At 39.3% G+C, this 16108-nt stretch overlaps 1 protein-coding gene and 1 long non-coding RNA gene across 3 annotated transcripts in view; one reads left to right on the forward strand and one right to left on the reverse strand.

Moving 5' to 3' along the window:
* Positions 1 to 383: 383 nt before the first annotated feature.
* Positions 384 to 16108, reverse strand: part of TECRL (trans-2,3-enoyl-CoA reductase like) — a 51563-nt gene continuing 35838 nt past the window's right edge. The window contains exons 5-12 of one of the 2 annotated variants that reach the window (XM_065736697.1): positions 13150 to 13265; positions 10508 to 10613; positions 8738 to 8810; positions 7391 to 7434; positions 3377 to 3434; positions 2042 to 2127; positions 1556 to 1601; positions 384 to 607 (exon numbers count right to left, since the gene is read on the reverse strand). In XM_065736697.1, the coding sequence (XP_065592769.1) occupies positions 480 to 607; positions 1556 to 1601; positions 2042 to 2127; positions 3377 to 3434; positions 7391 to 7434; positions 8738 to 8810; positions 10508 to 10613; positions 13150 to 13265 (657 nt within the window). In that variant the 3' untranslated portion in view covers positions 384 to 479. The remainder of the gene's footprint in view (positions 608 to 1555; positions 1602 to 2041; positions 2128 to 3376; positions 3435 to 7390; positions 7435 to 8737; positions 8811 to 10507; positions 10614 to 13149; positions 13266 to 16108) is intronic. The other variant, XM_065736698.1, reaches the window with a different exon arrangement.
* Positions 10576 to 16108, forward strand: part of LOC136048835 (uncharacterized) — a 37846-nt gene continuing 32313 nt past the window's right edge. Inside the window, exon 1 of the long non-coding RNA XR_010622230.1 lies at positions 10576 to 10649. This is a non-coding gene — a long non-coding RNA (uncharacterized LOC136048835). The remainder of the gene's footprint in view (positions 10650 to 16108) is intronic.

Genomic DNA, 16108 nt, shown 5'->3' on the forward strand with positions numbered 1-16108 from the left:
TGCTTTAGAGGATTTAAGGCAGAACAGGCAGTTTCTGCGCAGTTTAATAGAAATCTAAGTCTGAGAAACAACTTCTGATGCAAAAATCTGAGAATCTGGTCTATGTCTAACACCAAACTTTAAAATCACCAGAGCTGAACACATGCAGTTTAGATGTATGTATTTCATTAATTTTAACAGCATCCGTGCTCATTTAAACCAGCGAAGTACTAGCCTAAAATCGAATCTAAAAATTTTTCTCATCCTTTCCCAATTAGGTCCATTGCAGAAAATCTAATTAAATATCATTTCACGGGAATCAAGAAAGGAAGAGCTGATTTTTTATTTTCACTTAATTGAAAGCTTTTTGATCTGCTAATTTTCTGAAAGGATATCCAGTAGTGCTTCCTCAGACCCACTTTGGTTGCTGAATTAAATGTCACATTTACTCTGAGCTAGCTATTGAACTATATACTTAGGCTTCAGCTTTTGCCAATAGCTCAGAAGATGATAGGAATCATAGCTGCTTTTCTCCGCGCCTCTGGGTAAAATTTCTTCAGGTACAGCTTGTGTTTCTTTTGGGCCCAGAGCGACATCTGGATGACCATCAGGAAAGCAAAGATGCCAACTAACAAGGAAAAAAAAAGCAGGGGGGGTGGGGGTGGGGGAGAAAGGATTATGTGTTTTCTTTTAGTGTTTGTTTCTGTGAGTACAAGAGAGTTTACAAAAAGTCTGCAGTCTCTTCTGCACTTGCCTACTTTCTAACCTGGAAATACAGCCTGGCAGCATCCCATTTTTAGGTCATTTCCATGCCTGGACCTACATCACCAATGTTTTATCTTTTCAAACAGAATGTCATTATATCTTTATTCTGTCAGAATGCAATTTAGTCTGCTTCTGAAGTTCCTTTTTTTTGTTTGTTTGTTTGTAAGCAAAGCAGGGCTACTTTTGCGAGTCACTTTTATTGGTTTCTATTTTGGAATGGAGAGAGAATTAAAAAGTGAATGTTCTGGAAAGCTCAGTCCCAGGGACCATTTTTGTATGAGTATTTAAGTCTCTAAGGATGCCAGAAAATACTAAGCATGATTTGCAGATACTGCTAATCAAGTTGCTGTTATGAGCTGGTTGCTTGATATAAGCAAATGGGGAAATGTTATTAGAAACTTGTGTGCATCTTTACTCATTGGTGTTTTCCTGTCCCTATTAGAAACATCATTTCAGGCTTACAGTGAAAAGAATGTTCCCTATATTAAAAATGTTTGACTGTAAATGAAAATGCAATTTTTTAAATTAAATTTCAAAGTTTTTCACTGTGAAAACTGAAGAAGTAACAGTACTTCACAAAAAGCAGAGAACAGGTTTTGAGCAAGGGAGTCTGATGGGGGTGTTTCAGTAGTAGTTGTGCTCCCCACAGCTTTCTCAGGGGGAGCTCTTTGAAGGTCCGTACAGAAATGTCACAGGAGAGATTTGATGGCAGTATTTCACACGATGTAAGTTTGGGGCACATTTTAGATTTATAGAAATCATCTCCACAAATAATAATTTTGGAGCTGTCTTTGTTCTGTTTCAAACCTACCTGGCAGTGTTTGTGTCATTACTGTGAAACTAATCCAAGACCCAACCTGTTGCAGAGGAAAAGGCATTGTTAATTGTGTATTTTATATAAAGCAAAAGGGCAAGCTTCTGAAAGTAAACACTTCCCTAAGAGCTTCCCCTGGAAGGAGAGCCTGACACTTGGACTGGAAAGGGGAGGGGAAAATTAACTGGAAAGGGATGGTCCACTGTGCTAGTTGAGGGTGAAAGGGTGGGCGGTAAATTGTTCGTTTGTGGAGAGTCTGGAGTGGAGGTGAATATACATGGAAGTTGTGATAGTGGCATGAGGAAAGGAATCTGGTGGAGAAGCATTTGTGGGAACAAGGAGACACTGAAACAGAGAACATAATGGTTAGTGTACAGGGAAATGCATGGAGAGTGGCAGATGTGCTGAGGGCAAAGGCTGAATCATGGTGTTATGCAATATAATAGCTCACTTTTTGCAAATAAGCAGGAGAAAGTCATGTACCTCATAAGTATAGTTGGGACAGGATACCAGGAAGAAGAGCCATGTGAAGGGGTTGTAGGTTGGACTTGGAAAACAGTCTTTGCTTCCTTTACAAAAGAAGGGAAAACAACACCAAATAAAAAATAAAAGAAAAAATGGTTTTATTACAGGGAGAAAAACATGGCCTTCTAATAGTTTGCCTGGGTAACAGGCATCACTTTGGCCAGCGTTTCCAGAGTACAACTATAGTCAGAAAATGGTGTGAAATAATTTGAGACAGAAAAAGGTGCATTTATCCCAGTGAGAGCACTGCTTAGTGAGCCATGTATTGGTTTTTACGGGAAAGGTTTGGCATGTCCAAAGGATAAGACCTTTGTTCAGAGAAAGAGAGAAACAAGTAGTTTAACATGGAGTAGCCGGAAGGAGAGGGCTAAGGGCACTCTTCTGGGATATAAAGGACACAGCTATGTCTTATTTAGTCTGACTCAGGAACGTGAACCTGTCCCCTCATGCATGCTCATCCTTCATTCTTGAGTAGAACAGGAAAACAATTCCAGAGCTAGGAGCATGGCTTTCTACAGACAGTGATAAAAAATCACTGTCTGTAGAACAGTGAAGTGTTTCACTTTCAAGTTATGGCAACAATGCTATTATTAATGCCATTAGACACTGAGAATGATAAAATAAAAAAAAATATTTTGCTCTTCCTTCTCTTAAACTGCTTTAGACTTCAGTGCATGAAGTTGATTTATACTATGGTAAGGTATTTTCATTAATGCTATTGTCAGTAATTACACTGTTATTATCTGAAGATATATTTTACTTTCTAGTATAATGTTCTATGTATCCAGTCTATATAGCTTTTATTCTCAAAGTACAAAAGATCCTGAAAAAGTCATGGTTGTAGCAGTGTTTAAGAGTCTGCACATGCACGCTTAGATGCCCATCTGTGAGTTTCTCTTTGTGTATTTGTACATACCTGTATGTGTATCTGTGCATGAGATGTGTGTCTCAATAGAAATTCAGCAATATAGTTTTTAAACTTCTGAAACTGATTTCAAATTGAATTCTCTGTTGCCACTTAACAGGATGCTGTAGAGAAATTCCACGCTTAAATCCATATTTAAATTGTAGTCGTGTATAACCAAGATAAATTAACTACAAGTTTTGGAACAACAACAGTGTTGCTAATGTTTCCATATCACCACATTTATTTTGAACACGCTGCAGTGATGGCAAGGCATCTACTTAATCTTTCTTTATTCTGTGCTTGTAGATACATGAATTACTGTATACCAGTAGAAGACGGATGGGTTAAGCACACTTCAGTCTTTAATAGACAAAAATGAAACATACCTGAATGATTTTGGTGAGCTAATGCTACGTTGATAAAGTGATTTCCAGCTTCACACATCTGCAAAACATTAAAAACATATTTTCAGCTCAGACAAAAATGATAGCTATGTTACAGTGCATAACCAAAATCTCCACTCCACAACTTAGTCTTTGCTTCCAGGACCACAGAATCATAGAACTGTAGAACAACCTAGGTTGGAAAGGGACCTTAACACCCACCCAGCTCCAATCCCCTGCTGTGGGCAGGTTTGCCAACCACAATATCAGTCTGCCCAGGGTCCCTTCCAACAAAGATGTGTGCTCTGTAAGGACTTCCACACTCACCCCATGGGAAATGCATTCTGTGCATTGTGTTTCAGTGGTGACAGTCTGAGGACCAGTGCAGTTCCTATGCCCAGCACACGCAACACGCTTCAGTTTTGGGATGTCAGGTCTCCCTGAGACCTAAGGGATTTTGCAGGACACTTTTCTAAAATGAATACCATCTTCTAGATTAGGATTTAACACAGTTCTAAAGAAGGAGGTGAAAAGTTGACCGTTGGTTTTGTAAAGACATAATGAATTCACTTTCCTCCCAATGAGTAGTAGCTCTACCCTCTTCCTACTTTTTTTTTTTCTTTTTTCCCTTGTTTTGTGAAGAAAATCAAAATGCTGATTTACATTTCAGTCTTGAAGTGGACATTCTTATGTAGTTCTGGGTTTGAAGACTGATTTCTCCTCTCACACTGAAAATAACAGTGTTTTCTTGTGTCATTTATCATTCTAAACTTTGCTAATCTGGCAAAAATCAAGAAATAAAAAGTAGAATGCTAAAACCTAGAGTTATCGAAAGTGCTAAAGTCATAAAATTAATACAGAAAACAAGAAAAATATGATTGCCATTTTTAAAGCCAATTCTGAAAAAATCAACCGTAAACTTAAATTAAAACTAATTGGAAGGAATATGTAATTTCATTTTGTATAGAAAGGTGCCATTCTCAGAAAGAAGACTGTAGATAGCATTTCTGAAAAACATTCTTCTCCTTTCTGGAAGAGAGACTTCTGTGGTTTTTATTTGAAGTTTAAATCAGTTCTTCTATTAGAAAGCTGTTATTCTGCGTGCATAGGTAGTCATGGGTCAAATCCTGTGGTCCTTTTATGTGTTGTTGTTTTTTTTAATTACAACTAACTGGTTATCATCTGTCATAAACACCTGATGTAAAATGTTAAACAGGCAGAAAAGGAAATTCTGATATAAAATGTTGTATCACAAGCTATAATTCTAGCCACAGCATTAGATACTTCTGCTTATGAGCTAGGAACATAACTGCTTTGTTTATTACTTCAAAGATAAAGGTTTCAAAGTTTGAAGAGTTCATACTGACATGTGTTGCCTATATTGTAGAATCACAGAATATCCCAAGTAGGAAGGGACACACAGGGTGACCCCTGGCTGTGACCCCTGGCTCCTCACAACACTAATGCAAAATCAGACTCTATGTCTGAGAGCATTTTCCAAATGGTTGCTGAACTTCAGCAGCTCAGGGCTGTGCCCACTGCCCCTGGGCAGCCTGTTCCTTGTCCACCTCCCTCTAGAGAAGAATCTTTTCCTTAAACCCAATTTGATCCTCTTCCAGCACATCTCCATGCCGTTCCTTGTGTTCTGTCACTGCTTGTTGTAGAGCAAAACAGATTCATACACTACAGATAACACCTAATCAATTAAACAACTAATAATGAATTAAAAGTTAAAAAAGCAACAGGCATTTTTGTAGGGATTCCTATTGTCTTACCTGTGACTTTGTGGCTGGATTCTGCTCATAAGTAGCTCTTATGTCCTTGTTGAGAAATGCTGTATATCAAGAAGAACTGCTAAACATCACCTACTCCTTAGTGTCTCAGAAGTGTAAAATATGGGGGAATGGAGAACTGCTGAAAGAAGCCTTACCATCTTTATGATGCTGAACTGTTGATGTCTGCATACTGCTTCCCATCTTTATAACCCTGTGAGATAGCCATCCCTGCTTTGAGTAATTTCTCTAAATAGGAGAATCTTTCAGAAGGGCCTGCTGACACTCTTCCAATTACTGTGTACTGTTGTTTACAGCTGCTGCAGATGTATGCACTTAAATCAGGATATGTTCTAAAGACTTGTATTAAAGGCCTTAAAAGAGGAAAAATAAATCTTTCAGACATTTTATTCATATGTTTTAGAATCCTGTGAAAACAGCTTCAAATCGTTTTCTTTTGTATGTTGCTGTTTTAAACTGTTGGGGAATCTGCCAGCTTGAGGTCTGAAAAGGAAAGTTTTGCGTTTCCATGGTTATGAATTTCTCAAAAGAGCTGTAAGTATTGAGACAACAGACAATTGCTGGTGCAGATCTGAAGGGGATGGCCCTATTTTATAGCAAACACCCTTAACCAGGATCTTCTCTGGGCTTAACCAGACACTTTTCCATAAAAGTTTCAATAGAAAAGGATGACTTTTCCTGGGCAGAGATTTTGTTCAGAGCTAGTTTTACTGGTAGCATTGGATATTCAGTTTTCTTGGCTACAAGTAATCCCTGAGCCTGGGAAGGGTGTGGGTTTTAGGGCTTTGGGCATACTGCTGCCCAGCACAGCCTCCTGGCCCCATGGTGCGGGATTATTGCAGCAGCTGCACAGCACCACCGGGTGTGCAAACTCCTTTCTCAGTGTATCTTGCACATCTTTGCTATACCTTATTTGGGCAGGAATAGCAGAGGATTGCATGGTCAAACCCCACAGGCGAGTACTGCCAAAACCGTGATCTTTAAGGGTTCTGATTTAGGAAAGCATTCAAATTTTAATAAGCAGTTGTTTGACTGTGTTTGTGAATAGTGTTTGCCTGAAGGACGGAGATGCATTACTGTGTCCTCTTGCTGTTTTATTTCTCTAAGTTGATCTGCAGCTGATTTTCAAAGAGGCTGACTGCTTCAGTTACTCATGCTTGCTTGGGTAGTTAATAGCTTATTTCCAACTGCAATGCCAGTAGAGGACAGAAGAGAATACACGTGTGAGAATTACTCAGCCTGTGTCTCAGGACAGTAGGTTCATTGAGACATCAGGTTCAGCAGGTGCTGCACTCTGAGTTATCTGTAGGTGAAGCTATCCTCCCATCAGTATCCCATCAAATTTACAGGCATTAATTATCTCAGGTGGCAGTTTCTTTCAACTTGTGTTGAACAGCCTGAATGTGGGCACCTTAGAAAAGTTTTCTCATAAATGAACCAGGTGAATTATTTCTTACAAAGACCTCCAAGAAGGACATCAGCCTTCTAAAGCCATCCTGACTGCCCATGGCATCACTCTGTTCTCATGAGACCAAAATGCTCACAGGCAGCATTTCTGGCCAACATGGAAAGCTGTCCAAATGCCAGCAGTACCCTCATGTGAGGGATGTGGGCATGGTGGTGGTGGGATGATGATTGGACTAGATGATCTTAGTGGCCTTATCCAGCCTTAATGGTTCTATGATCTTCTAATCTGTCGAAAAACATAATCACAACACTTGAAAAGGGCTTTATCTAATTATAGCTAATTATACACAAAGGCAAGCTTTAAACTTCTGAAAAACAAATTCTGCCAAAAAATCCTTCATCTCCTGCACTTTCCTTGGCTTCACCCATTCTGGGAGGGAGGAGTAAATTTTGCAGTGTATGCAGTACTACTGCTAAATCTGCACAGGATAGCTTCCCCTGTTTTAGAACTTTCAACTTCCAATCTGTCTAAATATTAGTGTTTTGCATGATTATGAGTAGTAATAATGCTGACATAGTTTGCATGGCTCTCACATACAGTGCATTACATTAAGGTAGATAATGCTAGGAGACTTGCTGGACAAGAAACCTTAATATCCTTCGCTGTCCTAGCACTAAATCCAATCAAATGACACAGGACTGCAGAAGTGGACCTGTATATATTATATACACATGCATAGCAGCATTACTGCATTTTGCTAAACCACCAGTTGTTCCTATTGCAGAATAATTCATAAAACTTTTACTTTGTACTTACCAGAAAAGCAAGGGCAGCAAGAGAAACTTGTCTGTGGCCAAATGCTAGAAAATAGAATGAAATTATAAATTGAATTTTACAGTATGCACATGGTTTGCTATGGGTGAAATTAATCTAGTGCTGAGGAGCAGAAATACGTCTTTCCTGACAGACTCTGCATAAAGAGTGGATATTATCACACAATATGAAGACAATGCAAATAGTAAAGTCACTCCAGAAATGCCAATCTCTTCACCACTGATCTCAAGGTAATTTTCACCTAGCTTTTTCTAATATTCACCAGCTTTCTGTATTCAATTGCTTTCTTAAAGCAGATGGTGGTGTTATATTCCTTGGAAAGGTAGAGGAAGGAAAAAAGTGAACATCGGTGGAAGAACAAGGATGAGAATGACAGCTCTGTCCATATGACTTCCTATACTTACCCTTTTATCTCTGTGAGCAGTATGATTCAATAATAAGTAGTAGTAAGGCTTTCCTTGTGTATCCACTATCTACTTCACAGTCTTACCATACAAGTTGTATATTTATCATATACTTATTTAGCCTTTGCAATTTTTACCTGCCCTTCACTTGCCATCTTTTTTTTTTTTTCTGTTGTTTGCAGACCACTGTAATACTATAGGGCTTTCATCTCCAAGGATTACAGTTTTCCTACAAACCTTGGTCATGGCTGTGGGCCACAGAATACGTACATGTCCCTCGCTTTACTGAACAGACCTTTACTTTTATAATCTTTTTACTCTGGCTGGTACTCGACTCCTCTGTGGTGTCAAGGGCGTATGCTAAAAGTCCTCTTCAGGACAGGCAGCACACAACAGCAGCTGAGCATGTAGCTGCTAAGCAGATGTCCTTCATGGGCCCTTTGTCAGCCTGGTTAAATGTACAGCTTCTCATTGCCTTTCCGTACCTGTCCACAAAATAACCATCTGTGGATATGGCTGTAGAGCTTACCAGCTCCTGCATCCAGAATAACTCTTACTTTTTTTTTTTTTTTTTTTTACTAATACTTGTCAGAGAGGTGGTGATCCAGCATTGACCCATTTACATATAATTGTCATTTTAAAGCAGTGGCAAACAATTGGAAGTTAAAGGTATAAACCTGGTGCCTCGCTTCAAGCTGCACCTGCTGAACTGATGGCCCAGACTGGTAAAAAGTTTCAACCTTGTTTGCAGCATTACTGTTAAAGCCACACCAAATTCAAATACCTTCTGATGAATCACAGCAGTTGAAAATAGAATTGATGTTCTATTTTGAAATGATCTGAAGGCCAGAACGTCTAATGATTTTGTAGGATTTGAGGTTGCCCTTCTTAAAACCAAGGTCAGTTTTGTGCTCTGCTTACATACATGGTGGCGTATATCGGGGATGGTTGATGTAGTATGCGATCCAAGAAGTGAATCCCCAGTAAAAGACACAGCCCTGGAATGGACAAAAAGTATATATATATATTTTTTCTGTTAGAAAGGGTGATAAACAAGTATGAACTGTAACTGTAAATTCTACTAAGTGCAAAACCCAGACGACTACTGAAAAGCTTTGCAGCTGCTTCTTGAGCTACAGAATATAGATCTCCTAAGATGTTATGAAACCACTAGAAATAAAAAATAAAAAAAAAAGGATGCACTGTGCAGATTTTTCACTGCCTGTTGAATGTTTTTCATCCCTGTTGTAGGCACTGACATTTGTTTTCTTCTCCTTATTTGATTCTTGCAGTGAAGGGCATATTTCTCTGAGTAGAACTATTAAAAGCCTAGGGCTGGTTAAAATAGTTGAGCTGTGACAATACCGTAAACTCAGCGTTTCCAGGCGAGATAGAGCTAGCCAAACAGAACAGTAAACCAGCTGAGATAATAAAGAGCAAAATCAAATAAGCCAATTTTAACCCTGTTGAAAAAAGGCATGCAGTGCCTTTGAGCCACGTCATCTACCAGTGCGGATTCGGTTCTGCTTCATCTACTTGTGAAAAAGCAGCACCCCAACTTTTCCTGGTGACCAAAGGCTTGAGAAGGCCCAAGCAGAGATAACCTGACTGAGTTCTTGTCCTTTTTAAGGGTCACTGCTCCCATCCTTTGTACAAGGGCAAACTCCAAACTCACCAGCCAACCGAGACAGTCATGGAGGCTGGATAAAGCTTTTCTGTGTGTCCACACCCAGTACCATCTCAGGGAGAGCAGTATGCTGGGACTGGCTACAGCTCCATCCCAAAGTATGGGAGCAGGACCAGCCTTCTCTTTTTAATTTTTCTGTGCAAAAAAAAAAAAAAAAAAGCATAAAAAGTGCATGAATCACAGATACATGGGAACAACAGTTACTGTGGATCTTTAACTACTACATGCATGAATCACTTTAGATGTGGCACTCTGGCTCCAAAGCCATGTAGGTGCTGTAGCTCATATTCTTCTTTTTTGTTTATTGTGCTGCACCACAGCATCCCTAGCTGGGAATCTCATTAGCACCTTTCTGAGTCTGAAATGGAGATATCTCGAGTCACCTATCCTGGTTGCATGTTTATCTCCTTCACTGAAATGAAGGATGTATTGCAGAATTTTTCAAGGAAGGCTCTTTCAGCATGTGAGAGCGGGGTGATGCAAAATGAGATTTGAATACATGAAATAAAAAGAAGGAGAGCTTATGCGATAATGACACATGGCTGAAGTTCAGGAGACAAAAGACTTCCTTCCTGGGGCTTCCATCTATAGAATAAGGAATATATTTATAATTTATTTGTAACTTGATTTTAACTTCCTTATGCAAAGGCTGTCTCTTACTCTGTTGCACCAAAGAAGTGGAATGTGATTCTGTCAGCATTGCTCGTTGTTGCAGCACTGTATCTAATAATAAAATAGCATTCGGTCTGAAAAATATCCTGACATGACAACCAGCCCCTTGGGTGGATGAGTCAAAGTGGACACTGACATGCAGGAGCTAAAATGGACATTGATTTCAGTTCATGCTCTTGGGGACATGGCCCTGAAATTTTTTCTGTATTTATATTTTGACTAATCATAATTTATTGAGCTAGAAAATAAATTATTTTTTTTATTTTCCTATCTTATTCCAAGGTCTGCCTCAATGTGAGGATATTCTCTCTTATCCAAAATGATATACACAGTCACCTTTATCATATTTTTCAGAGGAGTGTGCCCTTCAGAAAACTTGTGAACAAATAACGTCTCCAGAAGATGTCTGATGTAGTGCAAACAATGGCAGAAGCAAGCCAAGCTGGAAGAAAAAAAAGAAGAAATAAAGGAAATGAAGGTAAGTGAAAGATTGATTTTTATTATTTCACAGTTTAATGTCACAAAAAGAGTAAGGACTAATATTCTTAACAGCGAAATCATGAGATTTAAGATTCTGTCTTAATTGAAGCATCTGGAATCAGAGATTAATGGAATAATTTTCAGTGCTATACAAAGTTGCCTTCATTTTGCAGGGGAACAGCTTCTTTTTACTAGCCTTGAATTAAAAAGAGCTTCTCGAGCTCTCAATGTGATGCATAGTCCTGACAGGACATTAAAGCAGGACAGCTGTGTATACAAGCAGACATCTGCCATGGTTTTTCCAAAAGAAGTCTCCCATGTTTTAAGGCTACCTTAATGTTCCTGCAGGATGTGTCTGACATTTAAAAACGTTCTGAATAGCTTCTGAATGGTTTCCTTGTCCTTTGCCAACTCGAGTAGCTGCATAACGGTAGTTTGTATTTCATTTCCTTGCGGACACAAAATGAGATTTTGTTGCAAAGTTAATCCATTTTGGTGACTTTTTTGTTCCCCATTACAAAGAACTGAGGTAATGGTTGTAGAAATTATTATACTGATTCTTTTTTGAGGAAGATTATGAACCAATATCAGGTGCTGCTTATTTGCTTCAGAGAATGAGTTGAAACTCTTAGAGATTGAGTTTCAAAAACAAATGTCAAGAGTGATTTCTTGTGGCATTTTATCTTGGTTACATTTACCATACTACCAAAGTCTTTCTCAGTGCAAACCAATTATAAAACATAAATGAAAAGTGGTTTTCTGCGTGTGAAATCACAAATACTTTTATTATGCATCTTGTATGGCATCCAGAGTCAAAGATTAAACAATTTCCAAGTAATTAAACCAGAGAGATTTGAGCTAAGAAAATTTCAAACGATTAACGACTTAACCAAAGGCCAGAGCAAACTTCCAGCTTCACTGGGAATTTTAAAATTAATTTGGCTTAAGATGTGGACCTCAAATTTGCACCCATTAAGGAACAGTCACTTTAAGGATTCTGAACACCTCTTGCCCACTTATAAGAAGGTTAAATTATTTGTCTGTTCTGAGCCACTGCAAACTCTCTCTTCTAAGTAAATGAGCAAAAGAAAGAAGGCTCTGGCTTGGAATTCAGCTATTCTGTATTCTCATTCCCAGCTCCACTAAGTACCTTAACTTTTCTCCAAGCCTCTGTTTCTCCATCTGTGAATGGTGGCATCAATCAGTGTGTTTCTCTGCTATATACCAGCTCCCTTGATCCTGCAATCAGTATAGAAAAAGACCACTAGAGGAAAGCTGCACTGTTCCTTTAGGCTCCATATGTGCCCTTCCACTTCCAGTGCTTCTGGTTTTCCTTGACCATCTTTCATCCTCCCTTCCGCTAGTGCCCCGAGAATGAGGAGAATCAAATTCAACAGAATTCCTTAGTGTGAGAATTCCCAGTGCGGTGCGGAGCCTGGAGCCTTCCTAGCAGTTACCATGCTTTACTGCTTGTCAGTTTCTCATCTGTAGAAGTTTTTGATCTCCCTCATCCAGCAGGTCTCTTTGAGAGTCCTACAAAATGCTTGAGACTGTCCAGGGTCCTAAAAGGTTATCTTGGTTGACTGATCTCTTCATTTCTTTTTGGTTCTAGCAGACTAACCATGTTGCATTTTGTAGAATAGAATCATAGAATCATTAAGATGGAAAAGACCACTAGATGATCTAGTCCAACCATCAACCCATTTTCTTGTTGTCAGCAACTGTTGTATCATACCTGAGTTGTTTTGTTTTTCTTTTTAGCATTACAGTGATGGAAAGAAGCAAAGCTAATTGCTTCTGGATTTACACTTTTTTTTTTCTCTACAGCTGGGTACAATATGCACTTTTCACTCTTCTGTAATACTAGCTGAGTTTTTATTTGTGTTTGTCACTTCAGTGTTTTATTTCTTAAAACTCTCAGAACTCACATTCGTAGCCTGTGACCCTGAAGAACAATTACATTTTGAAGAACTTAGTTTCAAAAAACAGAATCTGGTTCTGAGTTCCTGTGGTGCTTCTCTGGAGTTTCTTAGTTGTTCATGACCTGGCTACTGGCATGTAGACCTCTTCAAACTCATTCTCACTCTTACCTAGGTGAGGGCTGAGCTGTATGACACTACCCAGCGTGGAGTGGTAAGGCACTGGTAAAAGACTGAGAGTGAAACACCTGAAGTCTTGTCCTTTGCTCTCTGTCAAGTATGACTTCAGGTGTACTGCCCAGTGATTATTATTTAACCTTCTACTCAAGGTGTGTGTCTGGAGTGTGAACAATTAGGGCCATATACTCCATCTCCCATTGCAAGCAGATGCAGTAACCATTGCAATTGTAATCCTATTATTAGTCAGGCATGATGAGAACAATCTGGTATCCGAATACTACTCTGGAACCAGTCTAGCTGGAAAGATGTGCTGCCTCCTGCCCTGTCCTGGACACCTAGCTGCCATCCATCCCTCCAGCTCCCTGTCCCCAGGACATGATTCACATGAGTGTCACTTACTGAACCACTGGGTGGCGGAAGTTCTTCGTACTTTCCACTTGATCATAAATAGTTGAGAGACGAATGTAAAAGAGCAGGTATATTAGTAGAGGCCCAGTGTATTCTGTTAGAAAAAACTAGAAATGAAAAAGAAAATGGCTGGATCAGAGTAGAAAAGTGCATCAGTAAAGACATGAGAAAAAGAAAAACTCTGTCCACAACACCCGTTCATCCTTCAAATGTTATTTCAGCTTCATTTTGAGGACTTAAACAACATGTAGGTGTTTTTTTTTTTTTTGCTGTCTCTTCAGCAAAGGAGTAAAATCTATCTAGCAAATGAGTGAGGTTTCTGTGCAGAATATTAACCCAATCACAAAGGCTTTGTGGAAGATTGTCAAAATCACAGTTATCTTGTCTTTATACTTTTGGCTGTACCATCAAATGCCAATTTTGAACCTAAGTGACGCTGCAAATCAAGGCTCAGAAGCTGAAAGCAGCTTGAGTTGTGTCAGTGTTTTTTTGTAGCTACATGATACATCAGTGTAAAGCCAACCATGTATAACAGAAGGAAATATAACTCTGAGTCTTGGTTGCTTACAGAGTCCTCTGGAAGTGAGAGATCATATCAGCCTCAATATTTGTAAGTGGGAGGAAGAGTGGGGACAATCTGCCCAATGTAGGGTGCTTGAAGTCTCTGTTCAGAGATGGAGGGGAGCTCCCCTGTGCAGACATCCACAGAAACAACCTTCATGGATTACAAAGTCCTACGTGTTTATGAGGGCCAGTAACTAACAAATCGTAACTTAAGTGCATAGTATTGCTTATGGGCTAAAGATGTTTAACTAACAGGCTGGGGGAACTGTTTACTCTGCTGTAGAATTGTAACCGGTAAATACCCATGGCTTAAGGGAGTAACACTGCATTTAGACTAACCTTCTCAAAAATAGTATTTGGCAGGCACTCTGACCCTCAGTGCACTGTTTCATTTATCTCTCTTCTTAAGAGCTTTGAAAGAAAATGTTCTCAGCTACATTATTCTGCAAGTAGATTTTGTGACTTTGGGATCCCTAGCATAGTTTTATTTTCCCCTATTACAAGGGGAAGCTTTGGAAACGTTGGCCTTTAATAGCTGGACTGTCTCCAGAAGTAAGAGAATTGAGTATTCTCTAGAGGAGAAATGTCAGATTCTTTTTTCCATGGGATACCATGACTTTTGTGCTACATTTAGCCTGTGTAATTCCAAGAGCAGTAACACGTGTGTCTGTGTGAATGGAAACATTTCATCAAGGCTAGTCTGGGAGTGCACATCATTGTGGAACACACCACAACCAAGGGATTATTGGATTTTTGTGCTATTAGCAGTTGCACTGGTCTGTTCCCAACAGTCTGGGAACTCACTGCACTAGGCATTCTACAAACACCGTAGGAAACAGACTCTGCTGTTAGAACCTAATACACAAAATATAGGCATTGATGGATTCAACATGTTAATTGCCCTGGCGGAGATAATGTGGTCCGGGATTAGCTGTGAGATTTGCAATCAAAGTAGGTATTGTCCAGCCAGCAAGGCTGTGTTTGCGTTTGTCATGACTGCATCACATTGCTGGAATTTAATTGAGATAAGTAGCATTCACTTTTTAGAATATGAGGTTCCATTTTCTTTTTGACAGATTAGATGAGTTCCGCTGTGTTTCCCTCTGCTACATCTCCCATGCTGCAACTTCTGCTCTTCTTTTCTGTCCCATTGATTTTAAATTCATGAGAAGTGAGTTCCAGAGAAACTCTGCTACCAATACCAAAAGTTCAAGCAAGTGGAAGGGTCTTAAATTAGCACCAAAATGCAATCAGTTCTAACCACTGACAATCAAAGACAAGCACCATCCTTTTACTATTGATTTTCAGTGAATATTTATCTTCTGCAGAAATGCTGAAACAGCCAATATTCAGAAGAAAATTACTTTTTCTTTACCATCCCATGGGCCTGCCTAGATTATTTCAGGTGCAGCCAAATGTGGTGGTCCATAATAAACACAAAGGTCTTTTTCTGAAGGAGTACTACATCTCTATTACAATGTCCATAGCTCAAAATAATCAATTCATCATTAACCCCCTGAAGAAACCATCCCTTTTTTTTTCCACATCTGTACACTGTATGTTTATTTCATATCACAGACATTGTCCTTTTATCTTCTCCTTATCTTTTCAAGTTTCTGTCATTATGTCCTCCAGTTACCTCTCACAGGTAGGCTAATCTTCTCATCTCCATTTCCAACATTCAAGAAACGATTGGAGAATTGGGAAAATAATTGCCAAACAGTAATGTATATCATTCTGCCTGAGCAGAATGGTACATGCTTCCCTGGAGTTTACAAAAGCCCATCTCTTTTTTAACCCTTTGTTCAGGTTGTCGTGCCCGTAACACTCTGCTAAACTAAGTAACAACCAGGTCAGAAGTTATAGGCAGAAGGTATATATAGGGAGAGATAAATACAATAGAGGTGGAAGGAGATGTTTAAAGGGTTTTGTTCTCTGTAGCACAGAGGGAATATGAGGTGAATTTTCTGGCTGGTGGGCACAGCTGGCATAGTGCCTGGTGCTGTCCCAGCAGAATGACTGCAGGGGGTGGAAGGATTTCTGATGTGAGTTAATAGCATACTGTGTACTGATTGGAAAAAGGCAGGAAAGGACCAAAGGAAGCTATAAATAGAGGGGATGGAGTGGAAAAAGCCTGAAAAGTGTCCAAGAGACCCTTTACAAACAAACAGCCCACGGATTAGCAATCTTCAGATGAAGGCATCAACTAATTCTTTCTGTAGTGTTTACGACATGCCCTTTCTGTAATCCTGCACAATGCACCCAAGCTTGTATCACGTTGCCTTTTGGTATAGTTTTATATTATCTCATGTATGAGAAGCAGCAGAGTGGAGCTGAGAAAAGGCCACACAACATTTGCCATGATGTTCCATTCCCATAGTTTGTT

This window comes from Cyrtonyx montezumae, unplaced genomic scaffold (assembly GCF_038088225.1).
Source record: "Cyrtonyx montezumae isolate F1298 unplaced genomic scaffold, pur_monq_1.0 scaffold_2, whole genome shotgun sequence".
Classification (NCBI taxonomy): domain Eukaryota; kingdom Metazoa; phylum Chordata; class Aves; order Galliformes; family Odontophoridae; genus Cyrtonyx; species Cyrtonyx montezumae.